This window comes from Ursus americanus, chromosome 19, assembly GCF_024610735.1.
Source record: "Ursus americanus isolate L20-20 chromosome 19, mUrsAme1.1.p, whole genome shotgun sequence".
In the NCBI taxonomy this organism is placed as follows: Eukaryota; Metazoa; Chordata; class Mammalia; order Carnivora; family Ursidae; genus Ursus; species Ursus americanus.
Genome location: NC_142145.1, coordinates 23,701,187 through 23,727,059, shown reverse-complemented (window position 1 = coordinate 23,727,059; position 25,873 = coordinate 23,701,187). Strand labels below are relative to the sequence as shown.

The 25,873-nt window shown below is 51.5% G+C and overlaps 1 protein-coding gene and 1 long non-coding RNA gene across 3 annotated transcripts in view; one reads left to right on the top strand and one right to left on the bottom strand.

Annotated features, from left to right (window-relative positions):
* MYO5B (myosin VB) overlaps positions 1 to 25,873 on the bottom strand; it is a 340,915-nt gene that overhangs the window by 18,724 nt on the left and 296,318 nt on the right. For both annotated transcript variants that reach the window (XM_087869830.1, XM_087869831.1), the window contains exons 23-31: positions 22,894 to 22,978; positions 21,369 to 21,517; positions 20,186 to 20,305; positions 17,818 to 17,958; positions 14,307 to 14,372; positions 10,700 to 10,939; positions 9,574 to 9,674; positions 1,211 to 1,409; positions 877 to 970 (exon numbers count right to left, since the gene is read on the bottom strand). In XM_087869830.1, coding sequence (XP_087725956.1) covers positions 877 to 970; positions 1,211 to 1,409; positions 9,574 to 9,674; positions 10,700 to 10,939; positions 14,307 to 14,372; positions 17,818 to 17,958; positions 20,186 to 20,305; positions 21,369 to 21,517; positions 22,894 to 22,978 — 1,195 coding nt within the window. The remainder of the gene's footprint in view (positions 1 to 876; positions 971 to 1,210; positions 1,410 to 9,573; positions 9,675 to 10,699; positions 10,940 to 14,306; positions 14,373 to 17,817; positions 17,959 to 20,185; positions 20,306 to 21,368; positions 21,518 to 22,893; positions 22,979 to 25,873) is intronic.
* LOC123787384 (uncharacterized) lies at positions 5,815 to 14,313 on the top strand. The gene is made up of 3 exons (XR_006778192.2): positions 5,815 to 6,423; positions 8,274 to 9,517; positions 14,198 to 14,313. It is a non-coding gene; the product is annotated as an uncharacterized LOC123787384 (long non-coding RNA).

The window sequence follows — 25,873 nt, the reverse complement described above, 5'->3', positions numbered from 1 at the left end:
TCTCGCTTGCTGTCTCTGTCAAATAAATAAATAAAATCTTAAAAAAAAAAAAAAAAAAAAAAAAAGGAACAGATAGCCCTGGCCTCCCAGAGCCACCTCCTATGCCCAGAGCAGCAGGCCAGAGCAGCAGGGGGACATAACCAGGTGATTAAACAAATGACAGCTGCATTGGGTGCTGCGTCCAGAAGTACTTGGTATTAGGACAGCGAGAGATGGACTCAAGCCCTGGGGACACAGCTCTTGAGATGAGAGTAAAAGGATGAGAGGGTGGGGATCCATGTGGTGGTGGGGGATCCAGGCAGTAAGGGTACCAAGGGAGGAGTCCATGCCAGGTGGCATGTGCCTAGAAGGGCTGGGGAGTGACAGATTTATAGCAAGGAGTCAGAGGCAGAAAACATTCTGGATGTTTCTAGAAGAAAATTTAAACCCGCCTGACCTTTCTGGGCCAGATTCCAGTTTGGAAATTTAATCACAGGATTGACCCCTCTCCTTCCTGATTACCCGTCACATGGAATGAGCCCCGTGGTCGGGATCTGTGTGTTACTTGCATTTTTTCCACACCGAAAAGTTTGCCTCCCCGCTTTAAGCCCCTTGAGGGCAAGGCCACAGGGCCACTGTCTCAGTGTGGAGCTCAGAGTAAGCCCCCAAACGCCCGATGAATTTACATATCTTAGCCCAGATTCTGGCCAGTTGAGAATGTGTGAGCTCGTGGGGGCTGACTTAGCCTACCCCACGGCTGGACTGGGCACAGGTGCCCGAGAACGGGCGAAACAGGAAGAGTGTGCAGAGGGCAGCGGGCAGTCCGTTCCCTCCCCTCGCTCGTGACTGAGCGGACGCGCGCCTCACCGCGCGCAGACACACGCGCACACGCCTTACCTTCAAGGTCCTGGACCTTCTTCATGTAAATCTTCAGTTGTTTCTTGAGCTTCCTCTCATTCTTTTCCAGCTTTTCTACCAGTTCTTTGAGGTCCTAAAATCAGGAATCAGCACTGTGAGACAGACGAGCCGGCCCTGGGGCCCGGCATGGCCCTGGGCGGCCACCAACCCCAGTCCTAAACCCCTGCTCACAGTGCTTTCTAGAGTCTCTGCTCCTGCTACAGGGCCGAGGACGCAAACGCCGCCCAGTCAGCAAACGGCCATCACTGGCCCCATCTCCGTCCAGAATGCGACTTCCCAGAGTGGGACCCGCTGGGCGATGGACGTCACTCACCAGGTTCTCGTTGGTCAGCCGGGAGATCTCCTGCTGGACACCGAACTCCACCTGGGCCTCTGGGGACAGGAGCAGCGTCTGGCAGAAGGTCTGCTGCTGCTTGTCCAGCTCCTCCTTCAGGGCCTCCACCTGCGCCTGCAGGCCCCCCACCTCCTCCTCGTGCTCGCGGCTCTGGGCCTGCAGCTGCGCCTCCAGCAACCTGCCGCGGGGCAAGGAGGGCAGGTGACGGCGGGCTCGGGTCGGGCCCTGCGTGAGGGGCCGCAGACAGACACGCGACGGGAGAGCAGCCAAGCACACAGCAGCAGCAACTGCACGAACCAACAGGGGAGGGACGCCGAGGGGGACAGATCGGCAAGCAGGCCAGCCTGTCCTGAGGAAGGGCACGCAGGGCCAAATGCGCACCCCTGCTCTGAGGCCTTTTTCCTGACACCCCCCCCCCCATTCCGTTCCTCGTCCCACACAGGCGATTGGTTTGGGATTGAGAGATCGTCCCCGTGTCAAAATGTCATCTGCAGAAATACATTTCTTACAGCTTCATTCACACAGAAGTACCCACGTCAGCCCAGACCTCGCAAGAGCCTCCTTGTGAAGACAAAAAACCTGAGGAGGCTGACCCGATGATAGCTCCATGTCTCCCCGCAGATTATCTGCACGTTTTAGAAAGGCGACACGTTAGCCCCTTCCTTTTTCCCTTCACCACCACTACCCCCACTTTATCTGTGGCCATAAATACACAATTTTTTTTTTCTAGTCGAAACGGAAATCAACTCTTGGTGAATGATCTCAGGAGAGGTTTATGATCAGCTGGTGTCGGGACCGGAAGCAGAAGACCTTGAGAAGATCTGGGGAAGGTTGGAGAGGAGTCTCAGAAGACTCGGAGTCCGACCGCGCCGCAGGCACTCCTGGGAGGCACCTGTTCCGGCCGTCATGAGAAGGCGAGGCACTAGCGAAGCATCCTAAGCAGCTTAGGATGTCCACTAACGTGGACTAGGTGCCGCCTTCTTGGGTTCAAGAGCAAATGCTCTGACTCAGGGTAGTGAACAATCACATGAAAGAAAGGTAGGAGTTTCTGGACGCAAGGTAGGTCAAAGCTGTCTGCCATGGTCCGCCTGCTTGAAAATTCACCACCACCCCCCCCCAGGATGCCAAGATGGTGACCAGAGCTTAGCAGAGTCACGAACCTGAACCTGGAAGTGCCTCAGAAACGCCAGTGAGAGTCCCCAGCAGCCCCGGAGGCAGGGAGACATGTTTTTTACAGTTCTGCTAGTTTGGCCACAAGAGAGGAGGGACCAAGTCTCCAAGGGAGCGAGAGGCGAGGAGTCCCTGCTGTCGACTCCCCCACCGATGCCCCATGTCGTCCGTAGCTCAGTCAGCTCCACGGTGGCACGGGGTGCAATGCCCGGCTCCCAGGGGCTTCTCGACAGATGCACACAAGTGAAGAAATGATGGAGGAATGACTGATTCACCCACTCGCCACAGGCAGCAGCATCAAGTGAAAGCACTAATAACGTGAGGATTGTGGAGAGGAGTTCTGTAATTAAATCAGCATTTTCGAGGACATAGGATCGAGAGCAACCCATCTTGGCTTCAATACATTAAAAGGATCTCCAGTAAGTTACGAACCTATCAAGAGCAAATAGACACCCCTAGGTTCTAGGGACTCACCCCAAGACTCGGTTCCTGATTTGTGCTGTGAGTTTGTGCTCACAGCTTGCTTACTCTGCACATAGACTGTAGTTGTGTGGCTTCGCCCAGAGTTCTGGGCAAGATCCAAGAACGCTCCTCTACCTGAGGCCACAGCCAGTGGCGGAGCTGGCTCTAAAAGCCAGGTCTCCTGATGCATAGGTCTACACTTTCAGATTCGTTAATGCAGTCATTTGCTTATTAAAAAAAAAAAAAAATCCAACCTGCTGATAGCTGCAAGAAATCACCTGGTTTTACACATAGGTTCCCCAACTCCAATAAAACAAACTTCTCGATGGGGCAGAGCTCACTGAATAATAATTATAACAGAAATATCAGCTAATATCGATTCTGTGCTTACCACATGTCAGGCATGTACAAGATGCTTCACCTGAGTTGACTCTACTCCTTATAATGACTCCACAAGGCAGCTCCCATTCTGATCCACAATAGACCAGCAAGGGAAGAGACAGAGGTCAACTTGCTCACAGGCAGGCGGGCCACGTTGCAACCCAGAGCCAGGACACACATGGCCTCAAGAACCCACTGATCTGGACTTTCTTTTCCCAAGAAGAGATTCCTGTTGCTGTGGGACCTCTAGCAGGGTCATCAGCAGGAATGCTTGGAGGTACTGTGTGTGAGGGCAGTGCCCCCCCCCGCCGGCCCTACCACGAGTAGGCTGAGGGAGCCGGGCCAGCACGGACTCCACCCCAGCTTCCTCTTCCGGGACACAAGCCCGCAGGCCATTGCCCCATCGCTGCTGGGAGGCTCAGATGTGCCAAGCTGTGCCATAGCCCCGAAGAGACTTGGGCTCTCGGGCAGCCAGTGTGGGCTGGGACCATGACGTTGTGAGTCTCTAACCTCCCTTGCTAAACTGCTCACACATAGCTCAAGACGAGTGGCTTATGGATTCAGATTCTGGTATCAAATGGAACAGGATTCCAGTTCTGGATCTCCCACGGATGCGGCAAGTTCCTTAAATCTTGTAAGCATCAGTGTCCTGGCCCCAGGAAGGTTCCCCTGAGCCATCAGCTGCTGTTGCCTGGACCCCTACAAGCAGCCTCCCCGACCTCATCCACACAGAGCCCAGACACAGAGTGCCAGCCGGGTGACCCCCATCAATCGTGCCCTGGCCTCCGCTCCAGCTGAGAGACAGGTAAGCGTAGACACGAGCAGGCAGGACAGACAGAGCAGGCACAGGCAGAAAGGCGTATGTTTGACCTGGCAACTTGCTTTAGGCCTTGGTAGGCCAAGCCGAGCTCTCCATCTTCATTCAAATATCCCCAATCCTCAGTCTTGCTAGAAATAAAGGACAAAAAACAGGGCATCGAGTGTAGAGGGAAGAGACAGGGAGGAAGAACGTCCAGGAAAGTGAGGCCATTCCAGCCAAGGTTTGGAAACACACACACACACACACACACACACACACACACAGGGAAAGCTCAAGAACTCCCAGCCTCCCTTCTTCCTTTGCTGTCCCCTCCCCCTCAGGTCAGGTCTCAGAAGGGAGTCCATGCACTCTTGGGGGATCACGACAGGCCAGGGGAGAGTGTTGCCGAGAGCAAAGGGCTGCTCTTGCCCCGATCAATTCTGTGGACAGCAGCGGCCTAGGCTGTCCTCCCCCCACCCTCTCCCCCCCCAGAAGGACTCAGAAAAGGAAAAGGAGAATCAGGAGAGGTGCAACCAGGGCAGGGAGGCGAGGCCCACACTGGGTAGAGGCTGCAGAGGGCCTCCTGGGACGCTGCATCTGGTCTGACTGGGGACACATGGCTCCGTGACAATGAGGAAGGTGGTTACATATCGTTTGCTTTTCAATGCTGTTCTCCTCTCCGTCACTAAGGACACAAAAGCACGAGCTAATCTCACCTCCAGCCCTCACTGCACTCATACATAAAGAAACCGTGAGTAAAAGCTGCCGTGCAGGATGCCCGCTGAACTTTCTCTGCTCCACCTGGGGACTGGGCTGCATCCCTTCTATTTACTCAACCTGGAAAGCAGACAGCCAGTTGCCTTCCCCTTGCAAATCCTTAGGCCCTCCCCAGTGGCCCCGTGTCTGCCCAATGCCAGAAGAGCAGCTCCCAGAGATCAGGCGCATGTCCCATGCTCCCCCATCCAGGTGCCTCCCCACCTTTTTTGTTTTTTTAAAGATTTTATTTATTCATTCAACAGAGAGAGACAGCCAGTGAGAGAGGGAACACAAGCAGGGGGAGCGGGAGAGGAAGAAGCAGGCTCCCAGCGGAAGAACCTGACGTGGGGCTCGATCCCGAACGCCAGGATCACGCCCTGAGCCGAAGGCAGATGCCTAACCGCTGAGCCACCCAGGCCACCCAACCCCCCCCCCCCCACTTCCTAGCCCTGGGCACACAGGAGATCCTCCACGGGCCCCCGGCTCCTTCCCTGCCCACACTGGCTGGCCCTCCAGATGCCGAGGGGGCCTGCCGGCTCTCTCCTGGAGGGTCACCGCGTTCCTGTACTTCCCTTGAAGGCAGACTGAGTCCCACCTCTCACCCTCTGGCAGGTGCATGTGTGTTGCTGAGTTTCACAGCACGGAGGAAGTTAGCATAATCCCTGCTCAGAGGGAGACACACTCAGCATTCCTAATTCTGGAACACGCCAGGCATGATGCACAAAGATAAAAGTCGAGACTGTGCGGGCCAGTCATCCCACAGTGCTCAGGAAGTCAGGCACACCAGTTAATGAAAATGCAGTCAACCAGCTCCAGGTCCAAGCCTTTGTTCCTGGATGAAAGAGGACCAATTCCTCCTTGGAGATTCTCCCTCCCCTCTGCCTGCCATCAGGGGCGAAGGCCTGGGAGGGAGTGCCACCTACTGGTATGAGAAGGAAAAGCCCAAACGACAGCTTACAGGCATTTTTTTTTAACAAAGTAAAGTGCATGAGGTCAACGAACAAATCAACAAACATTCATGGAGACTCTCCTGTGTACACACCACTGTGCGGAGCCCCGTTCCTGGTGAGGCTACGGACACACTTGCATAAGCAGCAGGTGAAGTCTCCAACGGCAGAAGGCAGCAAGACTGCGTTGAGGAACCCGGCTGGGAACCAGGAGCCTCAAAGGCGTGTCGTGGTCGACGCCTATATGTCCTGGACCTGTTTCTTCATGTGTAAAATGAAAATGCTCAGCTGACTTATCTGAGGTTCTTTCTAGATCCTTAATGACATAACCTTATTAACTGTAAAGATCGTGCAGCAGAAAAGGCCTAGGATATTTGCTTTCCCCCCGTGGAGACCGTCAGGACTACGACCCAGCTGCCATCCCTCTGTCCCGGCTCCAGGACCTGCCTCCCTGTGGATGGAAACAGGCAAGATTCTTATGAACTTGAAGATGGTCAGTTTCCAGTTTCTAAAAAGAGCACGTTGTGCTGCAGAGATGTCCTTATTTCTGTAGCTCACACCTGGACGTGCCACCCAACGGCCCAGGACATTCCCCACAATCTCCGAGAATGGGAGGCTGGAACCCCAGTGCTGCAAACAAGAGAAACGTCTGAAACTAGAGACTGGGCCACGGGAAGGTGAGTTATCTGTGGATAAATATGGCCATGCCACTGAATTACAGCAGACAGGAACTGTGCTGATGGCTTGGGACCCACTGAATTTTGGGAAACCTTATGAGGGAATGATCGCCTCGTAGAAGCAAGCTGAGAGTTTCCAGCCGGGAACAGGGACAGTGAGGACTCAAGAGAAGGGAGCTGGGGAGAATGAGGCTCTCTCCCCCCTCCTTTGCTGTTCTGAGCAAGACATCCCACAGCAGGTGGGGCTCAGGGCCAAATGAGCCACAAACTCCAAGCCTATCCCAAGGAATCTGCACGCACCCCGTTCTGGTTAAACAGGATCTCCACTGTCCCAAGCAGGCCCACTGTAATAACCCCAGGTTTACTTGTCCAACAGGCAAAGCTACCTTTTGTGCCAAGGGCCTCCTCTTGTTCCCTGGAACCTGCTGGGCAGAGGGACTGCAAGGTTTCCTGGGACCCAAACAGAGGTCCAATAATGCACTTGAAGTTTCTCTTTGGAGTTCCACAGACTTGAGTGGAAATAGCCAGTGGCCAAAGGAGCACTGTTCCCGGAGCCAGACCTGAGCCCTCACCACACTCCAGCTCCTACCTAGCTCTGTGACCTGAGTGCATGCCTGGAGGTGAGGCTAGCCTGTTCTGCTAGCCCACTTCCCCATCTCCCTGTCCCCCAAGTTCCCCAGACACCCACCTCTGTCTGCAGCAGCCTGTCACTGGGGCAAGGACCAGCCCTCTCTTTAACTTGATTTTGGCCACATATAAAGTGGTAATAGTGTTGCTGATTTCTCTTAGCTCCCAAAATGTGAAAATGAGAGCACTTTCTGGAAGCAGAAGAGCTATCCATACTCCTGTGGTTCCTTCCCAGAACAGACCCTCAATACTGGCTTCTCTCCCAAACTTGAAAACAAAGGAAGAGACACAATCATAAAGATAAAACAGAACTCTATAAACTCTGGAAGTTAGCAAGTGAAAGAAATTCCAAACTGGGGAGCCCTGGACTCTCAGAGGAGCTGTGACCGGGCATGGGGAGAAGTCCTCCAGAAAGCTAAGAGAAATCCAATGCATGAGTGTAAGCTTTCCCTAGGTAGAGGACTTTTTTTTTTGCAATCCCTCCACCCCAAATCACACATGCACTCATACAACTTCTGTTCCCACGGGAACCTCTCCATTACAAGGAAATCGCAGGAGAGAAGTAGCTGGGTCTCTTACCGGCAGGGGCTGCCCTCGTAATAGATGGCCTTGCTGCCTGATGCCAGCAATCGCCGTGGGCATCCCCCTGCCCTGCCTGCCCCCCCGCGGTCCTCCCTCACTGCTGGGATTACCAGACTGGGAGAGGCGCAAACCCACAATGTCTGGGCTGGTCACCTGCCACTCCCCACTGGGGAACTGGTTCCTCAGGCTTCCCACCCCGAGGCAGCTTTCTGTACTGAGCTGGGTGTCACGGGCTGTGAGTCCCCTGTTGTACCCTGGGCTTGCTGGGAATGCATTTTAAGATGTAAGAAAAGCTATTTTTCTTTTATCACTACCATGATTATTGCTGCAAAGGAAGACAAACCCAGGGTAAGTAAGCAGCCCTGGGACTGGATCCCTGACAAGCATTTGAGTGAATAAAAAGGGAGCTGACAGCTGATAACAGTCCTGGTGTAGATCAGAAAGATCCACACTCGCTCTCCCTCATTAGGGTCCAGCTTGTTTCCTTCCTTTTTTTTTTTTTTTTTTAATTTCAAGTATTACCTGTGTTCCTTTTTCTTATTCAATGCATTTCTTCACCCAAGATCATTTCAAACAATTTAATCTTGACTCCAGTTTCAGGTCCGAGAGGCTCACCTTCATTTCCTTCTCTCTCCTTTCAGGGACAGAACTGCAGCTCTCTGAAAATTTACTCTCCTCCTGGGGGCCTGCTAAAAGACCTTCATCTTCTGATTACCCACACACAGCTCTGGAAGCAGTCCAGCCCGGAGTCAGGCCTTCTGGATCGTACCTCGACTCGGTTTCGGGCTGGCTGCATGCCAGAGCCGCTCACCCCTCCTGGGCCTCAGTTTCCCTATCTGCAGAACCAGGGGCTAGAAGACCTGGAAATCACGGCACTAAGTCTGCAGGGTCATTCTGTGACGTTCTTGCTGACAACATCATGTTGCATTCCCAGAGACACCTACTGACGTTTTCCAGATGTCTTTGAGGTTTTCAAAAATTCTATACAAATGCTTAGTGACTGATCGACATTTGGTTGAGGTGAGAGAGAAAGGTAGCCGGGGACAAGGCCAGCTCCACTCTGACAAGTACCCACGGGGGCACACAGAGGGGCACACAGAGGCAAAGACGTTAATAATGGCAGTCAGTGTTCTAAGTGCATTACACAGACCAACTCACCTGCTCTCTCCATCACCCTGCGTGAGGTGCACGGCTGTGACTGTCCCCAGTTCAGAGGAGGAAACTGAGGCACTGAACAGCTATAAAGGAGTTACTAAATAGCTAGTAAGTGAGCGGAGTCCAGAGTGCACATTCGCAAGCGTTCCACCACACTGCCCCAGGGTCTCATCCAGGCCCTATTCCCTCCCCCCGTCACACTCTGTTGCCTTAACCTGGGGAGCTCATCCGAAAGGAGGGACTAGAGGTGGTTGGTTAACTAAAATCCAGGGAGAGCTCATGTTAGCCAATATGGCCGTGGTCAAATTCTCCCAGCCAAGCTCTGGGGTGTCTAGCTTGGCTTCCAGCTCTTAAATGCTAGGCATGGGGGCCCACCAGCTGGGTTGGCACAGCTGGTATTAGAGCAGAGAGTGGCAGCTGGCCCCTCCCATGACTTCATTGGGCTCCTCTGGTGCCGGCTCCCCCACCCAGGGAGATTAGCCACTCTCACCTGTTTTCCCTGCCCCTCCTGTCAACACTCCCGGGTGGGGGGAGGGGGTCCCTTTCCAAATGCCTGTCAGAGGACCTACGTTCTGGAGGCTCCAGCTGTGTTACTAGAGTCTTGCAGAAGCTAACGAGTGGTTTCCTAGGGGCATGCGATTCACTGAGTCATCTGCCTCCTGTAATAAGTCAGCCCTGATGCTGAGCACATGGTCAGTGTCTGAGGAGCACACATCACGCATCAGCTCAGGTAAGACCCCTTCCCATCGCCCCCTCCAGGCAGAGTTACTGGGAGGGGGCCCTTACCTGTTTGTCTGGCAGACCCCGTGATAGGCCTCGATGGCGTCTTCCTGATCTACGTGCTTCTCACTGTTAGGCCAACTTGTTCTGGCATTAATGTTTGGCTCCTAGAAGGTCCCAGATTAAAGTTAAACCCTGGCCACATAAACACCTGTCATGAATCAACTTTATAGACTTTATATACAGAGGCATAAAAACAAGCTTTTGTGGGGGGGCGGGGGAACGGACCTGTGTGGCTCAGTTGGTTAAGAGTCTGACTCTTGATCTCAGGGTCTTGAGTTCAAGCCCCATGTTGGGTTCCATGCTGGGCATGGGGACTACCTAAAAACAAACAACCTTTCTTCCCCCCCACCCCCTCACCCCGGCTCCCCACAAGCTTTTGGGGAAAAAACAAAGGCCCAGGATGACCTCAGATAATAGAAGTTAAACCCAAGCAGGAATGTGACTTTCAAAGGCACTGAATGACAAGGCCTGTATGTGAAAGGCCCTTAGTGTGGAGTGGTGGTTGGGGGGGGGGGGGTAGGTGACAGTGACAGTGTCTCTGAAGGTGACAGCATCCCAAATCCCAAAGGACAGGGTGAAAATCTGTCTCAGTGTTGATCCTCCACACTCATAACTACCTATGTATCCCCCATGTCATCCCTGGGCCATGCCCAGAGTGACCCGGGTGGCCTCTGTCCCCTCCCTCCCACTGCCCAGTCTGTCCCAGAAGGTGAAAATATTAGGAACAAACACTAAGCCGGACTTGCCACCTGGGGAGGGCTGAGAGGAAACACTTTCTCTACCTCAGAATCAAAGTAAACAGCAAGGGGCAAAACATGAGGTGAAAAACAAGACCGAGGGGCCCGCTCAGGCCATGGCCCTTGCTTCTAATTCTGTGCCTTGTTCTTTTTGATACACGTTCATATTGAGTAACTTCAGAAGATTCCAGAAACTTCCAGCAAAGTCTGCCATGAAAGATCATGCTGAAAGGGCAAGTATCTTGTCTTTAGGGGAGAGACCCCAGAGGAGGAGAGTCCACTCTTTTAGCTTTAAGGTTTTCATCGGTCAAGATATGTAAGAAAACCCCACATCTATTACCTAGTGTCACTCCCTCCCTCACAAGCCCGGCCGGGGGCTGCCATATTGTTACCGTGCTCTTGCCGGCGAGTCGGCGCTGGTCAGCACTGACGATCTGAGTCCTCAGGATGAGCACCTCCTCCTTGCGGACCTCAAGCTCCTCATTGGCCAGCTTGAGCTGGTTCAGCAGCAGGCTGTAGCTGTCTGGGGAGCTGTGCGTGGAGTTGTTCTGTGTGGCTTGGTCGGCCACGGCTTTCCTCAGCTCGTTCAGGTCGTTTTTCAGCTTCTTGTTCTCGGACTCTAGCTCTTGCCTCTGGAAGACAGCCCAAGCAACACACTCCATTTCTCCCTGGACCTAGGGTCCTCTCCCCATGTGGCCTTCCCCCTCCCCCTTCCTTAATCAACCTGCCTTGGCTCCCGCCAAGGGAAGAGCAACCTTCTCATTTTAATAATAACACACACCACAAACATTCTGACTGGCAAAGATCAGTAAGTAGTTAAAACTGGATTTGAAAAGAAAAACAAAACAAAACAAAACAAAACTGGATTTGAACCCACAGCTTTTAACCCTGGACTTCCTAGAAACTTAATACATGAAATGTACTTTGTGACTTTCTGAGACAGCATATGAACTGCAGGATTTCCTAAACTTATTTCTCTAGAGATCACTGCCCCCCCCCCTTCTGAGGAGCAGCACGTGGACTACAGTTTTGGAGTATACTAGGCACACCCTTGTGGTTTTGCTCACATAGAAAGCCACCAACTGTCAACTTTAGAATGTATTTTAAGTTTTCTGGGTATAATATTTAACTTGGTGTTTGACAAAATCAGACCATATAAAGTTTGATCATCATACAGATAATGCTTTTAGGGCCTTGCAATGTATGGGATTCAAAATTTCCCAACCCCAAGCCCCACCCCCAAAGAGTGGATAAGTGGGGACTGGTTGCAGATTTATTACAAAAGCCACAGGACCACAGAATTAGGACCATATAAACAAACAATCTTCATTTTCTGAATGAGGACACCGAGGATGGAGCAGAGAAGGCTCACAATGAATTCAGAGGCTCTGCCAGGACTAGCACCAAGGATTCCCGATGCCTGGTCCAGGGAGTCCCGCCTTCCAGTCCCACCACAGTACATCAGGCCTCCTTGAGCAATGCTCTGCAGGTGTGATGGGTCCCAAGGACCTTTCCACGCCCTCTCACCCCCACGGAGGGCACGTCTAAGCCTGGAGCCTAGTACCCAAATGGTGTGCGTCTGCCCCTTCACACATTAGAGAAGGATCAGGACCATTTCTAAAATTCTGTTAGGGGGAATTCAGAGCTTCAGCGAAAATCACTACTCATCAGAGGGGGGTCCTCCCACAGTCGCCTGATCTCCCCCACATACTTGCGGGCAGGTTTTTCAAATCCAGTTTGGTAAGGATCGGGTTAGAAAAGACAGCTGAGTAGCCAGGTGTGTAGACCCATCATCTGCTTAGATCTTTGTCTGCTCAGCAAAGTCTACACTCCGGGAGCGCAGAAAACACCTCCTGCCCTCCATGCCCTCCGAAAGCAGGGGCCCGCTGGATACGGGCTGACAAAAAGCCCCACCTTCATCACTTCCTTCAAGGTCTGGATCTGTTAAGTGGGAACATCGCAGCCGGCCTCCCCATTGGTCTCCCGCAAACCCAGGGGTCCCCAGCGCCAGCCTCTGGGACAAGGTGCACAGGTTAAGCCAGGTCTCAGCAGAGCCAATGAAGGGAAAACCAGGTCTTGTCACCTCAGAACCGCGGCCTACCAGAGCAGAGTGGTCGAGGAGCTTGGAGAGTTTGGGACAAGTATTTATTGAGCCCTGTGTGAGCCCGGCTGCAGGCTGGCAGGGAGATACGGCCCACAGAAACAGAGCGGGGCACCTTCCTCAGGAGGCAGCTGAATGCAGAGGGAGCTTCTGAGCCGAACTGAAGACGGGAGTCCTGGAGGCAGTGCTTTGAGTGGTTAATGGAAACCCCGAGAGGACGTGTGAAATCAGACAGACACAGCAGGCCTGGGCTGAGAATTTGCATTTCTAGCGTGTCTGCCGTGATGCCGGTCAAGGAGACCCACTGGGCTAGACCATCTTACCGGTTCTAATACAGCCTAACAAGTTCACTTGCTCGGGACGGCAGTTCAAGAATGGCGTGCGGAAGGCCGCCATCTATCACACCCACGCCCCTCCCACGAGGTTTTGAAGCTTTTAAATATCCCATGAGACAAGGAGTCTAACCAATAATTCAGAAAGGAAACCCTCACAAAACACCCACTTCTGTGGCTCCCGTTGTTCCAAAAGCCATGGGCACGATTCTGGGCTGCTCTCCTGGGGCAATGTAGCTGTTACCAGAGTTATCCGTGGTCCCATGAGTGGGGCCAGACTGACCCCAGCAGAATGGATAAATTCCCAATTCCCGAGTCTCTGGGAGTGGGAGCGGCAGAGTGGGAATGCTCCGATGCCCCTTTTCTATACACACCCTCCCGGCCCCAGGGCCTAGTCCCCCATCACCGTAGTCAACACAGGCCTGCTTGCCCTGGGACCTGAGGCTTTCCGCCCTCTGTCCTCGCCAGCTCTCACTGGGCCAGCCCTGGGTCCGCGGGGACATCCCTCCACGCAGGTCTAGATCATTTTTCAAAGTGAATTCATCCCACTGGTCACATATTACTTTAACTGGAACCGTATCAAGCAGGTAAAGATGTATGTGGCATAACAAATATGTATTTGGTGATGGCCCTAGTTCCTGGCACAGAGCTCCTAAAACTCTTGTGACTCCTAGTGATAGAGGTGAGAGGAACATCTTTCATGACATTTGGTCTCAGTGCCCGATTCCTGACTCAGGGGTGCTAAAACCCTTGGCATTTCCTGACGGGGTGAGGCGGGTGTCTGCCGTAAGTCATAACAAGCCCCTTTCGACCCCAGGGAGTTTGTGCTAATGAGGATGGGGGCCAGCTCCAGGGAACCAGCGCTGAGATTAGAGCACTAGAGCTTACAGCCCCATCCACCAAAACCCCCAAAAGGAGAGGAGGAGGGCTGGAGATCGAGCTAAACATCGATGGCCGATGATTTATCCCTGGTGCCTGTGTAACGGACCCCATAAAACCTTAAGCGAGGGCTTCGAAGGGCTTCAGTTTGGTGAGCACAGGGAGGTGGGGGAGGGCGTGCACCTGGAGAGGACATACAAGCTCTGTGCCCCTTCCCACACGCCTCGCGTCGCTTCCATTTGGCTGTTGCTGAGTTGTGTCCTTTATAACAAACCAAAAAATGAAACGCCCTCCTGAGTTCTGTGGGCTGTCCTGACATATGCTCAAACTTGGGGAGGGGGTTATGGGAACCCCCGATTTGTAGGCAAGCTGGATAGAAGTGTGGGTCACCTGGGGACCCATAAATGTGGTCGGCATTGGAAGTGGGGGCCGTTTTGTGGGACTAACGAGTGGGGACAGTGCTAACTCTGGGGGAGTTAAAGCCAAAATTGAACTAAGTCGGAGGACACCTCGTTGATGTTTGCTCGGAGCGTAGATTACAGCTCTGTGTAGTAAGTACACATTTTCCTCCATTTCAGAGATGAAGAAACTCAAGGGGATCTGGTGTACTGATGGCTCCACTTGTGAACAGACTCCTCATGCTCCACTGGGGGAGAGTTCGAGGCCCTCGTCTGCCGACAAGCTTACCTTCAGACTGTTGTAGGCTAGGTCTGCATCCTGGTCCAAGTCGAGGTCATTCTTTGCTTGTTCCACCTGCACAGATGAGGAGACAGCAGGTGAGCCCGGACTACACGCAGCTGTTCCACAGGAGTATTTCCACCCACGGTCCCCGTGCTTGTTTGCACAAGTGCCCACACCCTCAGCTCTGTATGTCCACTTCCTTCCCACCTCCAAAACTCAGTTCACAAGTCCAGGCCACCAGGAAGCTCTCCACGAACGACCCCTCCTGCTGGCCCTCACCGCCGCCCCCCCCGCCATGACTTAATTCACATGATCCTTTAGGCATATAGATATGTAGACACTGTGTTACAGCTTGAATTATGTCCCCCCAAAAGACAGACTGAAGTCCTAATTCATGGTACCTGTGAACATAGCCTAATCTAAAATGGGGTCTTTGCAGATAAAATCAAATCAAGATGAGGTCATTAGGATGGGCCCTAAAGGTGTCCTTACAGGAAGAGAAATCTCAAACACACACACACACACACATGCACGCACACAGGGAGGAATGCCACGTGAAGACAGAGGCAGAGACTGGAGTCCTATGGCGCCAAGTCACGGAACTGGAGCTGAGGAATACCAAGGGTTTCCAGCAACACCAGATGCTCAGAGAGAGAGAGAGGGGGGCATGGAACAGATTCTCCCCCAAAGCCTACAAGAGCATGGCTCTGTTGAAACCTTCATTTTTGACTTCTGGCCTCCAGAACTATGAGAGAAGAATTTCTGTCGTTTTGAGCCACCCAGTCTGTGGGACTTGGTTCCAGCAGCGGAGGAAACCAGCACCATAACACTTCACGTACTTATTAAGAAGGTTATCTATAATTATGTTCTTATTAATGAGATTAAGGAGTTACTTTTAGGTGTTTAGGGATGTGTGTGCACACATGTGTTCTGTTTTTCCAACTGCTCTCTTCATGTCACCCTATAGAAGGGAGTCCGGCAGCTGCCCCCCTACAATGCTCTATAAATGCTGTCTGACATTAAGCTCTGAAGGATGTGGACAGCAACAACTGTAATGCTAGCCCATTAGGACTCAATGTACCAATGACTCCTAGGATTATTTGGCAGCTATTGGACTTGAATTGTCAATGAGAAGGGGCAGGAACGCCTTTATAAATGGGATGCTCGGGGTGATTTCAAGCAGTGGGTGACCGTTCTTGAATAAGATAGGTTTTGGAGCTAAAACCTGACAGTGCTTCATTAGATTATCTACGTATTAGCAGCCCTGGGCCCAAGGTAAGGCCACCACCTGCCATGTATGGATTAGATGAGCCCAGGCAGAGAGCTGAGCACTTCCTGTAGACTCTCCCAGATCGGGGGCTGCTGCATTGACCACACAGTTCCCTCCTCCCAGCAGCCTGGGAAAGCTGCTGTCCAGGGTACCAGTCTCCACCTTGCCTCCTACGCCAGCAGTGGTCTGGGCCCGCTCTTCACCAGCTGCCCTGCCGAGAGGCCCGCACTCGAGCTCTGTGGAGCGTGGATGTGCCGTCTGGCCACGGATCACTATGGAGTGCATTTGGTTCTGGGAACACAGAGATCACCTACAGTCTGGGGGGCTGTATGAAGGTGGATTGGCAGTTATGTTTCTAAGTGGGCAGCCAGGTGGGATCACCCTGGTGGCAAAGGTACTGTGCCAGGCCTGGGGAAGGGGAGCTAGATGGATGGGAAGTCCAATACAGGGACAGGCTGGCTGTCACAGAGGCCCCCTCCTCAGGGCAGGCTATCACTCCCATGTGACAGACGTCTCTGTCCCTCCTCCTCCACAGCATGGTCTCTCTCTATAGCTGACACCCCGGGGCATGTCTCTCCAGAGGAAAGATCCGGGTGGCTCAGTATCCCTCCTGTAACCAAGGGCAGATCCAAGAGCATGACCTCTGCAAGTTCAGGTTCAGGGTGCTGTACATTCCGTAGCTTCCATCCCCTGCCCCACTCCTGCCTTTCTTACTACACTGTCAAAAACAAGACCCTTCTCCTCAAAGGGAGATCCTCAACATACATTCAGGGCTAGGGGGCAAGCCTATGTTCTAACTCTCGTTCAGTGATTGCTTTTCAAGAAAGGGATTTTTTTTTTTTAATTTGGTATCAGACAAAGAAAAATCCTAAAGCCAAGATTTCAAAATTATTTAGCAATTCTGTGGTGGGGAACCCGGAGAGTGAACATCCAGGGATAGCTGGGTGGGCTGGAGACTTTGATGTCAGGGACGGTCTGATGTCATCAGGTGGCTTTTCATACATTTGACTCATGCTGCCTGTCAGGGCAGCTTCTCTTCTAATGGACCAAGTCATTTGTAAACCTAATCCTTTCACTCTCCATTCTGAAGCTAATCCACCTTAGAGATTGAAGTCCATCAACAAGATGTACCTCCCCACTTAGCGCTCAGGAGAACACCCAAGAATATGCTAGCAATACAGATCAGTGCCTGTATCACATCTGAAGGGATAGGGAAGGCAGGTGTTACCAAAAGGAGACCGTGTGCAGAGCTAGGAGCAGGGGCAGGGCTGAGATGCGGGAAGCGGGTCGAACCCCACCACGGGCAAATCAGGCCTAAGAACAGAGCACAGGCCTTTGATGAATCCGCTAGGGGGTTGGCTAACGATATGACCCACATCAGGCTCGCCTTCTACCCCATTAGAAGTGGTCCTTCTACCTCCCAAGAGACAACACGTGGCTCCTCCGTCCATATCACTAACTTCCACGGGCTCCGTCCACTCCCGCAGCACCAGTCCGTACCCAAGCTTGCACGTATTTGAGCACTACAGACGTTATTCTGTACTTTCCACCCGTGTTATGCCTGCTCCTCCCAACCAGGATCCTAGATTCCTCAGTGGCTACGGCGTTCTCTTACATTTTTATCTCATTTCATAAACACTCTGAATACCTACTATGAGCACAGCGTGGAGCATTGCACAGGTGCCGAGCGGCTCCCTGACAGACAGACAGATCTAGGGATACTAAGGTTTCAAGCAATATCCTTTCGAGATCCAAGATATGGATGATAATCTGGGCTGAGGCCAGGGAGCAATCACGGGATAGAAGGTGAGCGACTGCAAACCTGGTCTACCCCTCCCCCAGCGGGGCTAAACTCAAGTCCATGCTAGCCTCCACATTAGGGGCAAGCACTTTTCTCTGCTAAAATTTGACTGTGGCTTATATTTATACTTGAATCACACATCCCAGTCCTCTTGGCGAATAGGAGACAATGCCACAGGCTCCCCCCGCCTCCAACGCTTTCTTCTGGAAATCCCTTGCCCTGGGGGTACTTGGGATAGCCTACTCTTGTCAATCTGGGGTGGTGTGGGGGCACCGGCAGGCAGAGAAAACCAACATGACACCAACAGGAGAAGCTCCTCCCTGACACCCAGCACCCTCAGGAGCCCAGTGCTCACAGCCTGCCACAGGAGCCTGGGAGGAGGGTGCTGGGTCATCTGACGCCAACACCCGGGGGCCACGCTGCAGGCTTGCAGCCCCAGCACGCACCTGGACCTTCCTGCCGTCCTGCTGCTCTCTCTTCTCCAGCTGCACCTGCAGCTTCTTCCTCTCCTGCTCAAGCTCCCGCACTCTCTTCTGCAGCTTCAGGAAGACCGTCATGTCCATGGCCGCCTTTTCCAGGCCAATGTCCTTCAGGGGAACACAGGGAGCCAGGAAGGAGGTTTCAATAGCATCAGCGCCTCAGGGGACATACAGCCTGCCTCTCTATCAGCTGCCTGTCTTCTCTCTCCGCCCAGACATCAATCCACGCCCCAGAGGCAAAGCCAGTGCCAACCAACCATCCGTTCTCATAGTAAAGTTGGCACCCCAGGCTCATTTTCTGTCTAGATAACATCTGAGTCTTGGCCATTTATATTCCTGTGAGAGCCACTTAAGATAACCACTCATACATTCCAAGAATAGAAAAGACACAGTTATTTTATTTGGAAGTTAAAAGAGCTCGCTTATGGAAATGGTCTCCCACCAGAGAAATGGTAAAGCGCGGGCCTGAATGCTTCCTGACAAAGAATCAGTGTGGTTACCGATCACCGAAGACGTGGCGTCAAACACCACTCGATCGCACCTTGAAACAGAACCAAGGCTTCTCTGCCATGGGACCCATTTCTCCCACAGACCATACAGCATCCGTTTCCCAGATCTCTCCCCTTTGGATTCAGGCCTGGCTTTGCCCCCTGGGGTTCTGTTGTGTGTAGGTATGCATGTACAAAGGCGTGTGTCTGCACGAGCATATCCCTGCAGACTTTTAAAGTACACGTATATATGCGTGTGACAACAGAACTTGGCTCAACATGCGTTTCAGGAGTGCTTCCTGCTTCGCCAGCATGGGGCTCACTGCTCAGGCTCACCCCATGAACCAGCCTCAGCTTCCTTGAAGAACGAAGTCCACCAATGGAAGGACTTATGTCTGCACAAGAAAGGCCACATGTACACTTGTGTGGCCCGTCTGGAGCTCAGGTGGTTGCAGCCTCCAGGACCCAGTCTTAGGAGATCGCAATGGGAAAACCAGGGGCCTTAAGCAAGCATGTGTTAAGTGCTTAGCAGGTGCTCCCGGCCAGCAGCAGATCACGCTGAGCGGTACGACAGACTGCCTTCTTGTCCTGGGGCCTCCTTTTCTATCCTTCCCCACCTTTACTCTGTCACTCACCCTCTCTCGTCATACGCATCACACCTACCCGCAGTTATATTACAAACTTCCCCCATCACCCAACTGTTGCTGGACTCTGCACCCGACAAGCCCCGTGAGGGCAGGGGCCGACTCTGGCTTGGTGACCACTCCTTCTCCGGGGCTCACCCGTGGTGCCTGGCACAAAGACATGCTCAGAGCACATTTGTGTGCATGACTGTCTCTCTTCGAGGTCTCTCATGTGCTCTGTAAGGTCTTATCTGCTTGTGATTTTCTTCTTTTCAGAAATGCCAGAGGAAAAATTGTGTCTATGTACCTTTGACAAAACCACACACAGGTTACTAAGTCCACTGTGTGGTACAGTATTTAGAGACAAAGACGTAGTCACTCAGCAAACGTGTGGTTCCAAATATTCCAAATAATTCTTCTCTGAGTTTGATCCAGCTTCTCGGTCAGGGAAAAAATTTCTTGCATATGTATGGGTATTCTATATGGGCTGTGACACTAAATGGGGATGATAATCTCTATTTTAATGACTACGCCGTTCCTCTTTTTTTTTTTTTTTAAGATTTTATTTATTTGACAGAGAGAGCACAAGCAGGAGGAGTGGCAGGCAGAGGGAGAGGGAGAAGCAGGCTCCCCACTGAGCAGGGAGCCCGATGCGGGACTTGATCCCAAGACCCTGGGATCATGACCTGAGCAGAAAGCAGACACTTAACCAACTGAGCCACCGAGGTGCCCCTCTTTTTTTTTTTTTTTTTTAAATCAGAGATAGAGGGGCAGAGGGAGAGGGAGAGAATCTCAAGCAGACTCCACACCCAGCGTGGAGCTAGACACAGGGCTCGATCTCACAACCCTGAGATCATGACCCGAGCTGAAATCAAGAGTCAGAGGCTTAACTGACTGAGCCACTCAGGCACCCCAAAGCTGTTCCTTCTCAAATCAGCCATTCTACCTCTCTGCAACAGGCTCTCAGTTTTACAAGAGTGACAACCAGGGATTGACCTTCTTCCTTTCTCCCTGGATAGTAAGGTGAACAGTAATGTTATCACTTTGCACAGTAAATACTAACTCCAGGGTACTGTTTGTAAGTGCACTCTGCAGTCCAAGGAATCCCTCTATCAGGAAGAAGCCCCACCAACTGGAAGAGGAAGTCTCTATACAGCTAGGAAACCTCAAACAGCTCCACTCCCCCTGGACCACAGACAGCAGCCGCCAGCCTGCCTTACTCACCTCCACCTGTTGAAGGGCATCCTCTGTGTCTCCAACCTCAGATGTGGAGATGGAGGGGTAATTGGAGTCAGACTCTAAGCTACTTTGGTTTGATGGGTTCCTCCTGTGGCCTGGGGTTTGCTGTTGGAGAAAAATGTGAGAACTCATAACTAATGGTAACGAGAACTGTTCCTTTTCAAAGGCCAGTAGATTCTAGAATTGGTGTCACTGTGTCTGGGAACAATGGCTAAACGGAGCTATTCCCACAAAAATGTCATTGACCGTTCTTACCGTCATCCATCTAACAAAATGATCATGAGAACGGAACCCCAATGGCAGGACTGAACTCCCTAATGAGTCTCCTCATGAGATTCAAATCCCTAACACTGGCCGATTTCTCTGAAAAGTCCTGGGGAAACAACCGTACCTCCTGGTCTTGCCCTGAACGTACACAAACACCGTCCTGTCCTTGTGCCCCCCCGGCCCCCCACCCCGGAAAAGAATGTTGCAAACCTGCCTCTAATGGCCTCATACTTCAACTTGTGCTCCACCAATTTTATGAAAATAGTAAGCATATTAGAAATAGAGGTTACCATTTATACCGTTCATTTAAAAATACTTTTTTTTCCCTTGCGTGATTCGGCTTTGAGAGTAAAAACTGATCTTGGTCAGAAAATTTTGTATTTATATATGTTCCTATTTAGGTTCTCCTTCCTGGTTTCTATGCAATTAACTTATCAATCTTGTTTGAAGACACATTTCTGGAGGCAATGTTTACGTGGGGGTAAAAAAGACTGACAACTCCTGAAATAGGATGTTTCTGTGTCTATTGCGTTTCACTGAAGATTGGGAGAAACAATCAGACCCTGGGGGTCTCTCTGCAGTACATGCCAGGGATGCAGAGATCAGAACTCCCCCCACACCATTGCTGTTTCAACAGGGAACGAGACAGACAGCATACACCTGGGTGGGGTTCTCCCTTAGGCTCCCAAGATCTTCGTAAGACCCCAAAGCTGGAAAAGGAGCCATCTCAGGGAATGATCACCTGGCCCCGTTCCTTCCTCATGTGAGAACCATCGGCAGGAATAGCAAGAACAGGTGCACCATAGCGTCGGATGGCAGCGCGGCGGCCAGAAGTGTCAAGGATGGGGGTGGGAAGCCAGATGCGGGGCTGGCTCAGGGACAGGGGTGGGGACCTCCTTGCCTTGATGATGGTCATCTCATCCCGAAGGTTGTCATATCTCTGCTCCAGCCGCGAATATTCCTTCACGAGGTTCTGGTAGCGGGAGCGCTCCTCCTCCAGCTCTTTCTTCATCAGGAGATTTTCCTTGACAGAGTTTTGGGCAAATTCATCTGGAAAGCAAGCACACTAAGCTGCAGTTTTGCTTTCTGAATGGATTCCCCTCACATGTATCAATTGGCTCATGCTTTCTGATTAATCTTTTTTTTTTTTTTAAAGATTTTATTTATTCGACAGAGATAGAGACAGCCAGCGAGAGAGGGAACACAAGCAGGGGGAGTGGGAGAGTGAAGAAGCAGGCTCATAGCGGAAGAGCCTGATGTGGGGCTCGATCCCACAACACTGGGATCATGCCCTGAGCCGAAGGCAGACGCTTAACCGCTGTGCCACCCAGGTGCCCCTCTGATTAATCTCTTTTTAAAAGGCTGCCCATGCTGAGCTCCTACCACGGACCCCTGGTGCATTTATCCGGCAACCTCACCCACTGCAGAGCAAAGGGCTGGTTATGGTGGCATAAGTCTTCAGAGAAGGGGGAGAGCCCACCCTGCTTTTGGGGAAGTAGGGGAGAAGCAGGCAGCCTACATGACATTCCCTCCCTTAACGTACCAACTGTCACGGCAACTGCTAGCAACGTCCCTGGAAGAACCCAGTTTTCCCTAGTTTTGTCCTAATTCCTGATCTTCCATGTTCTTGAAGTGTAGGGAGATTGAGGGAGGGAAGGCTTTCCCCCTACCAAAACTTTTTATATCAGTAGAAAGAAATCATTTTTACAGGAAAATTTAAAAGTTCAAGTTTTCGACGAGATTTCACGCTGGGCGGGACTGTGCCCTCAGGTGCTTCAGGTGGGGGAGAGACCTAAGGATGGGAAGAGGTGAGTGACTGGCTTAAGGAACCCACTGAGCCAGGCAAGGACTGGGGTCTGTGGCCACCCACTGCTGCTCTTTGGCCAGGCAGCACGTGGAGGGTCGATGGTAGCACAGGGTTTGCTAGGATCTGACCGCTGACCTTCTCCTTCAGCAAACATTATCAGAAGAAACCACAGCATGTATTATGGATGCTAAAGTTTAACGCCAGCAGCAATGACAGCTCCTAGGTGCTCATTATGCGTCAAGCACCACGCTAAGTGCTTCATACTTCTGAGGTTTATACTTTCATGTCCATTTTGCAGATGAAGAAACTGAGGCCTATAGCCATTAAGGGAGTTGCTCAAAGCCAGGCAGTAGCATATGGTAGTCATCCTTTGAGTGCAGGTCCCCTGGACTCCAAATCCCATGCACTACTTTGTCCATTATATGCGTGTTTCACAGCATTCAACTCTTGAAACCGAGAGTGACAGCCGCGTCGTAAAGACCATCGTTCTTTTATAAGTATTAAAGCCTTCTCTCCAGTACACCGTCTTGACTCTGCTCTTGCTAGGAGTCTTCGGGGGAAAATCAGTGTGGAAAAGAAATTCAACTCCAAAATGAAAAATCAAGCACTTTGCGCTTACCTTTCTCTTGGCACAGGATCTGGTTGTTAAGCTGTTCTTTCTCATCTTTTAAGAGCGCATTTTCTTGCTCCAGGACTGCAACTTGCTGAAAGGGAGAGCAACAGGAGAAAATGTTTGCCCTGTAAAGCTGGGTAAAGGCAAGGCTCCTTTTGTGGGGTCTGAAGTTCAGCCGGTTATGTTTAAATGCTCTTTATAAGAAAATCAAGCAGCCAATACAACAGACACATGAAAAAATGCTCACTTGTCATCAGGGAAATACAAATCAAAATCACAATGAGAGGAGTTAAGATGGCAGAGGAGTAGGAGACACCGTTTTCAGCCGGTCCCCCGAGTCGAGCCGGATAGGTACCAGACCAGCCTAAACAACCACGGAACCAGCCTGAGACGCAGGAAGACGCATCTGGATCTCTACAAATGAACATCTCCAGCGCTGAGTATTGAGGTACGAAGCGGGGAGCCATGAAACTGCACAGATATCGGAAGATAAACGGAAGGGGGAGGGAGCCGCCGCGTTCGGGCACCAGGAAGCGGTAGCCACTTGCACGGGAGAGCGGGCGGGCTCGTGGTCGGCACCCGCAAAACAGCAGACTGAGACCGTGAGCCGGGTGCGCGCGCCACCAGGCATCTCGCGGAACCCCGGAATCCTGGTGCGCTCACTGGATCCAGACTGCGACCGGGAGATCCGGGAGCGCGCGCGGGGCGGCTGGCGGCGTTAGAAACACAAAGGACAGAGACGCGCCGGCCCTGGAAGTGAGGGCTGGGACGCCGGGTGTGGGGCGCACATCCCGGGACGCTGCAGGGTTGAGCAGCACCAACAGAAACAGAGTTAAAGTGGCCAGAACATTAGTAGAGAACAGGCCGCAATCCCTCTGTTCTGTGACAGAGGCTGAAATTTGGCCGCTGCTGCTCTGACTCTCAGAAGAGGCACAGCAAACCGCCAGGGAAAGCCGCCAGAGAACAAAAGCCTGGAAATACCGGCTCAGAGAGTGCCCATCCCCATCCCCCCTCGCAGGGGACACGGAGACTCTACCCAAACATGGCTGCCTGAGTATCGGCGCGGCAGGCCCCTCCCCCAGAAGGCAGGCTGAAAAATCAAGAAGCCCACAACCCGGGCGCCTGGGTGGCGCAGTCATTGAGCGCCTGCCTTCGGCTTAGGGCGTGATCCCGGCGTTCCGGAAAGGAGCTCCGGGCTCCTCCGCTGGGAGCCTGCTTCTTCCTCTCCCACTCCCCTGCTTCTGTTCCCTCTCTCGCTGGTTGGCTGCCACATAAATAAATAAATAAAATCTTTAAAGAAGAAGCCCACATCCCTAAGATCCGTATAAAACAAGGGGCATGGCCTGGGACCCAGTCAATAATTTGGGCTCTGGAAACCCCGCAACCTCTCTTCATCAGAATGACAAGAAGGAGAAGCCCCCCCCCCCCCCAGCAAAGAAAAGACAGTGAGTCAGTGGCCTCTGCTACAGAAATAATGGATATGGATGTAACCAAATTATCAGAAATGGAATTCAGAGTAACGATGGTCAAAATGATGAGTAGAATTGAAAAAACTATTAACGAAAAGGTTACTGAGAATATAGAATCCCTAAGGACAGAAATGAGAGCGAATCTGACAGAAATTAAAAATTCTATGAGCCAAATGCAGGCAAAACTAGAGGCTCTGACGGCCAGGGTCGCAGAAGCAGAGGAACGGGTTAGTGAATTGGAGGATGGGTTAATAGAGGAAAAAATGAAAATAGAAGATGGTCTTAAAAAAATCCACGCCCACGAATGTAGGTTACGGGAGATTACTGACTCAATGAAACGATCCAATGTTAGAATCATCGGCATCCCCGAGGGGGTGGAGAAAAACAGAGGTCTAGAAGAGATATTTGAACAAATTGTAGCTGAAAACTTCCCTAATCTAGCAAGGGAAACAAACATTCGTGTCCAAGAGGCAGAGAGGACCCCTCCCAAGCTCAACCATGACAAACCTACGCCACGTCACGTCATAGTACAATTCGCAAATATTAGATGCAAGGATACAGTATTGAAAGCGGTCAGGGCAAAGAAATTTCTCACGTACCAAGGCAAAAGCATCAGAATTACGTCAGACCTGTCTACACAGACCTGGAATGAGAGAAAGGGTTGGGGGAGCATATTTAAAGCTCTTTCAGAGAAAAACATGCAGCCAAGGATCCTTTATCCAGCAAGGCTGTCATTCAGAATTGATGGAGAAATAAAGACATTTCAGAATCGCCAGTCACTAACCAATTTCGTAACCACGAAACCAGCCCTACAGGAGATATTACGGGGGGTTCTATAAAAGTAAAAAGGCCCCAAGGGTGATACAGAACAGAAAGTCAGCCAATACAAACAAAGACTTTACTGGCAACATGGCAACATTAAAATCATATCTCTCAGTAATCAGTCTTAATGTAAATGGTTTGAACCATCCCATAAAACGCCACAGGGTTGCAGATTGGATAAAAAGAAATGACCCATCCATTTGCTGTCTACAAGAGACTCATTTCAAACCCAAAGATGCATTCAGACCGAGAGTAAGGGGATGGAGTACCATCTTTCACGCAAATGGACCTCAAAAGAAAGCTGGGGTAGCAATTCTCATATCAGATAAATTGGATTTTAAACTACAGACTATAGTTAGAGATGCAGAAGGGCACTATATTATTCTTAAGGGAAGTATTCAACAAGTGGATATGACAATTATAAATATATATGCCCCCAACAGGGGAGCAGCAAGATACACAAGCCAACTCTTAACCAGAATAAAGAGACATATAAATAAAAATACATTAATAGTAGGGGACCTCAACACTCCACTCTCAGAAATAGACAGAACACCCTGGCAAAAACTAAGCAAAGAATCAAAGGCTTTGAATGCCATACTCGACGAGTTGGACCTCATAGATATATATAGAACACTACACCCCAGAACCAAAGAATACTCATTCTATTCTAATGCCCATGGAACATTCTCAAG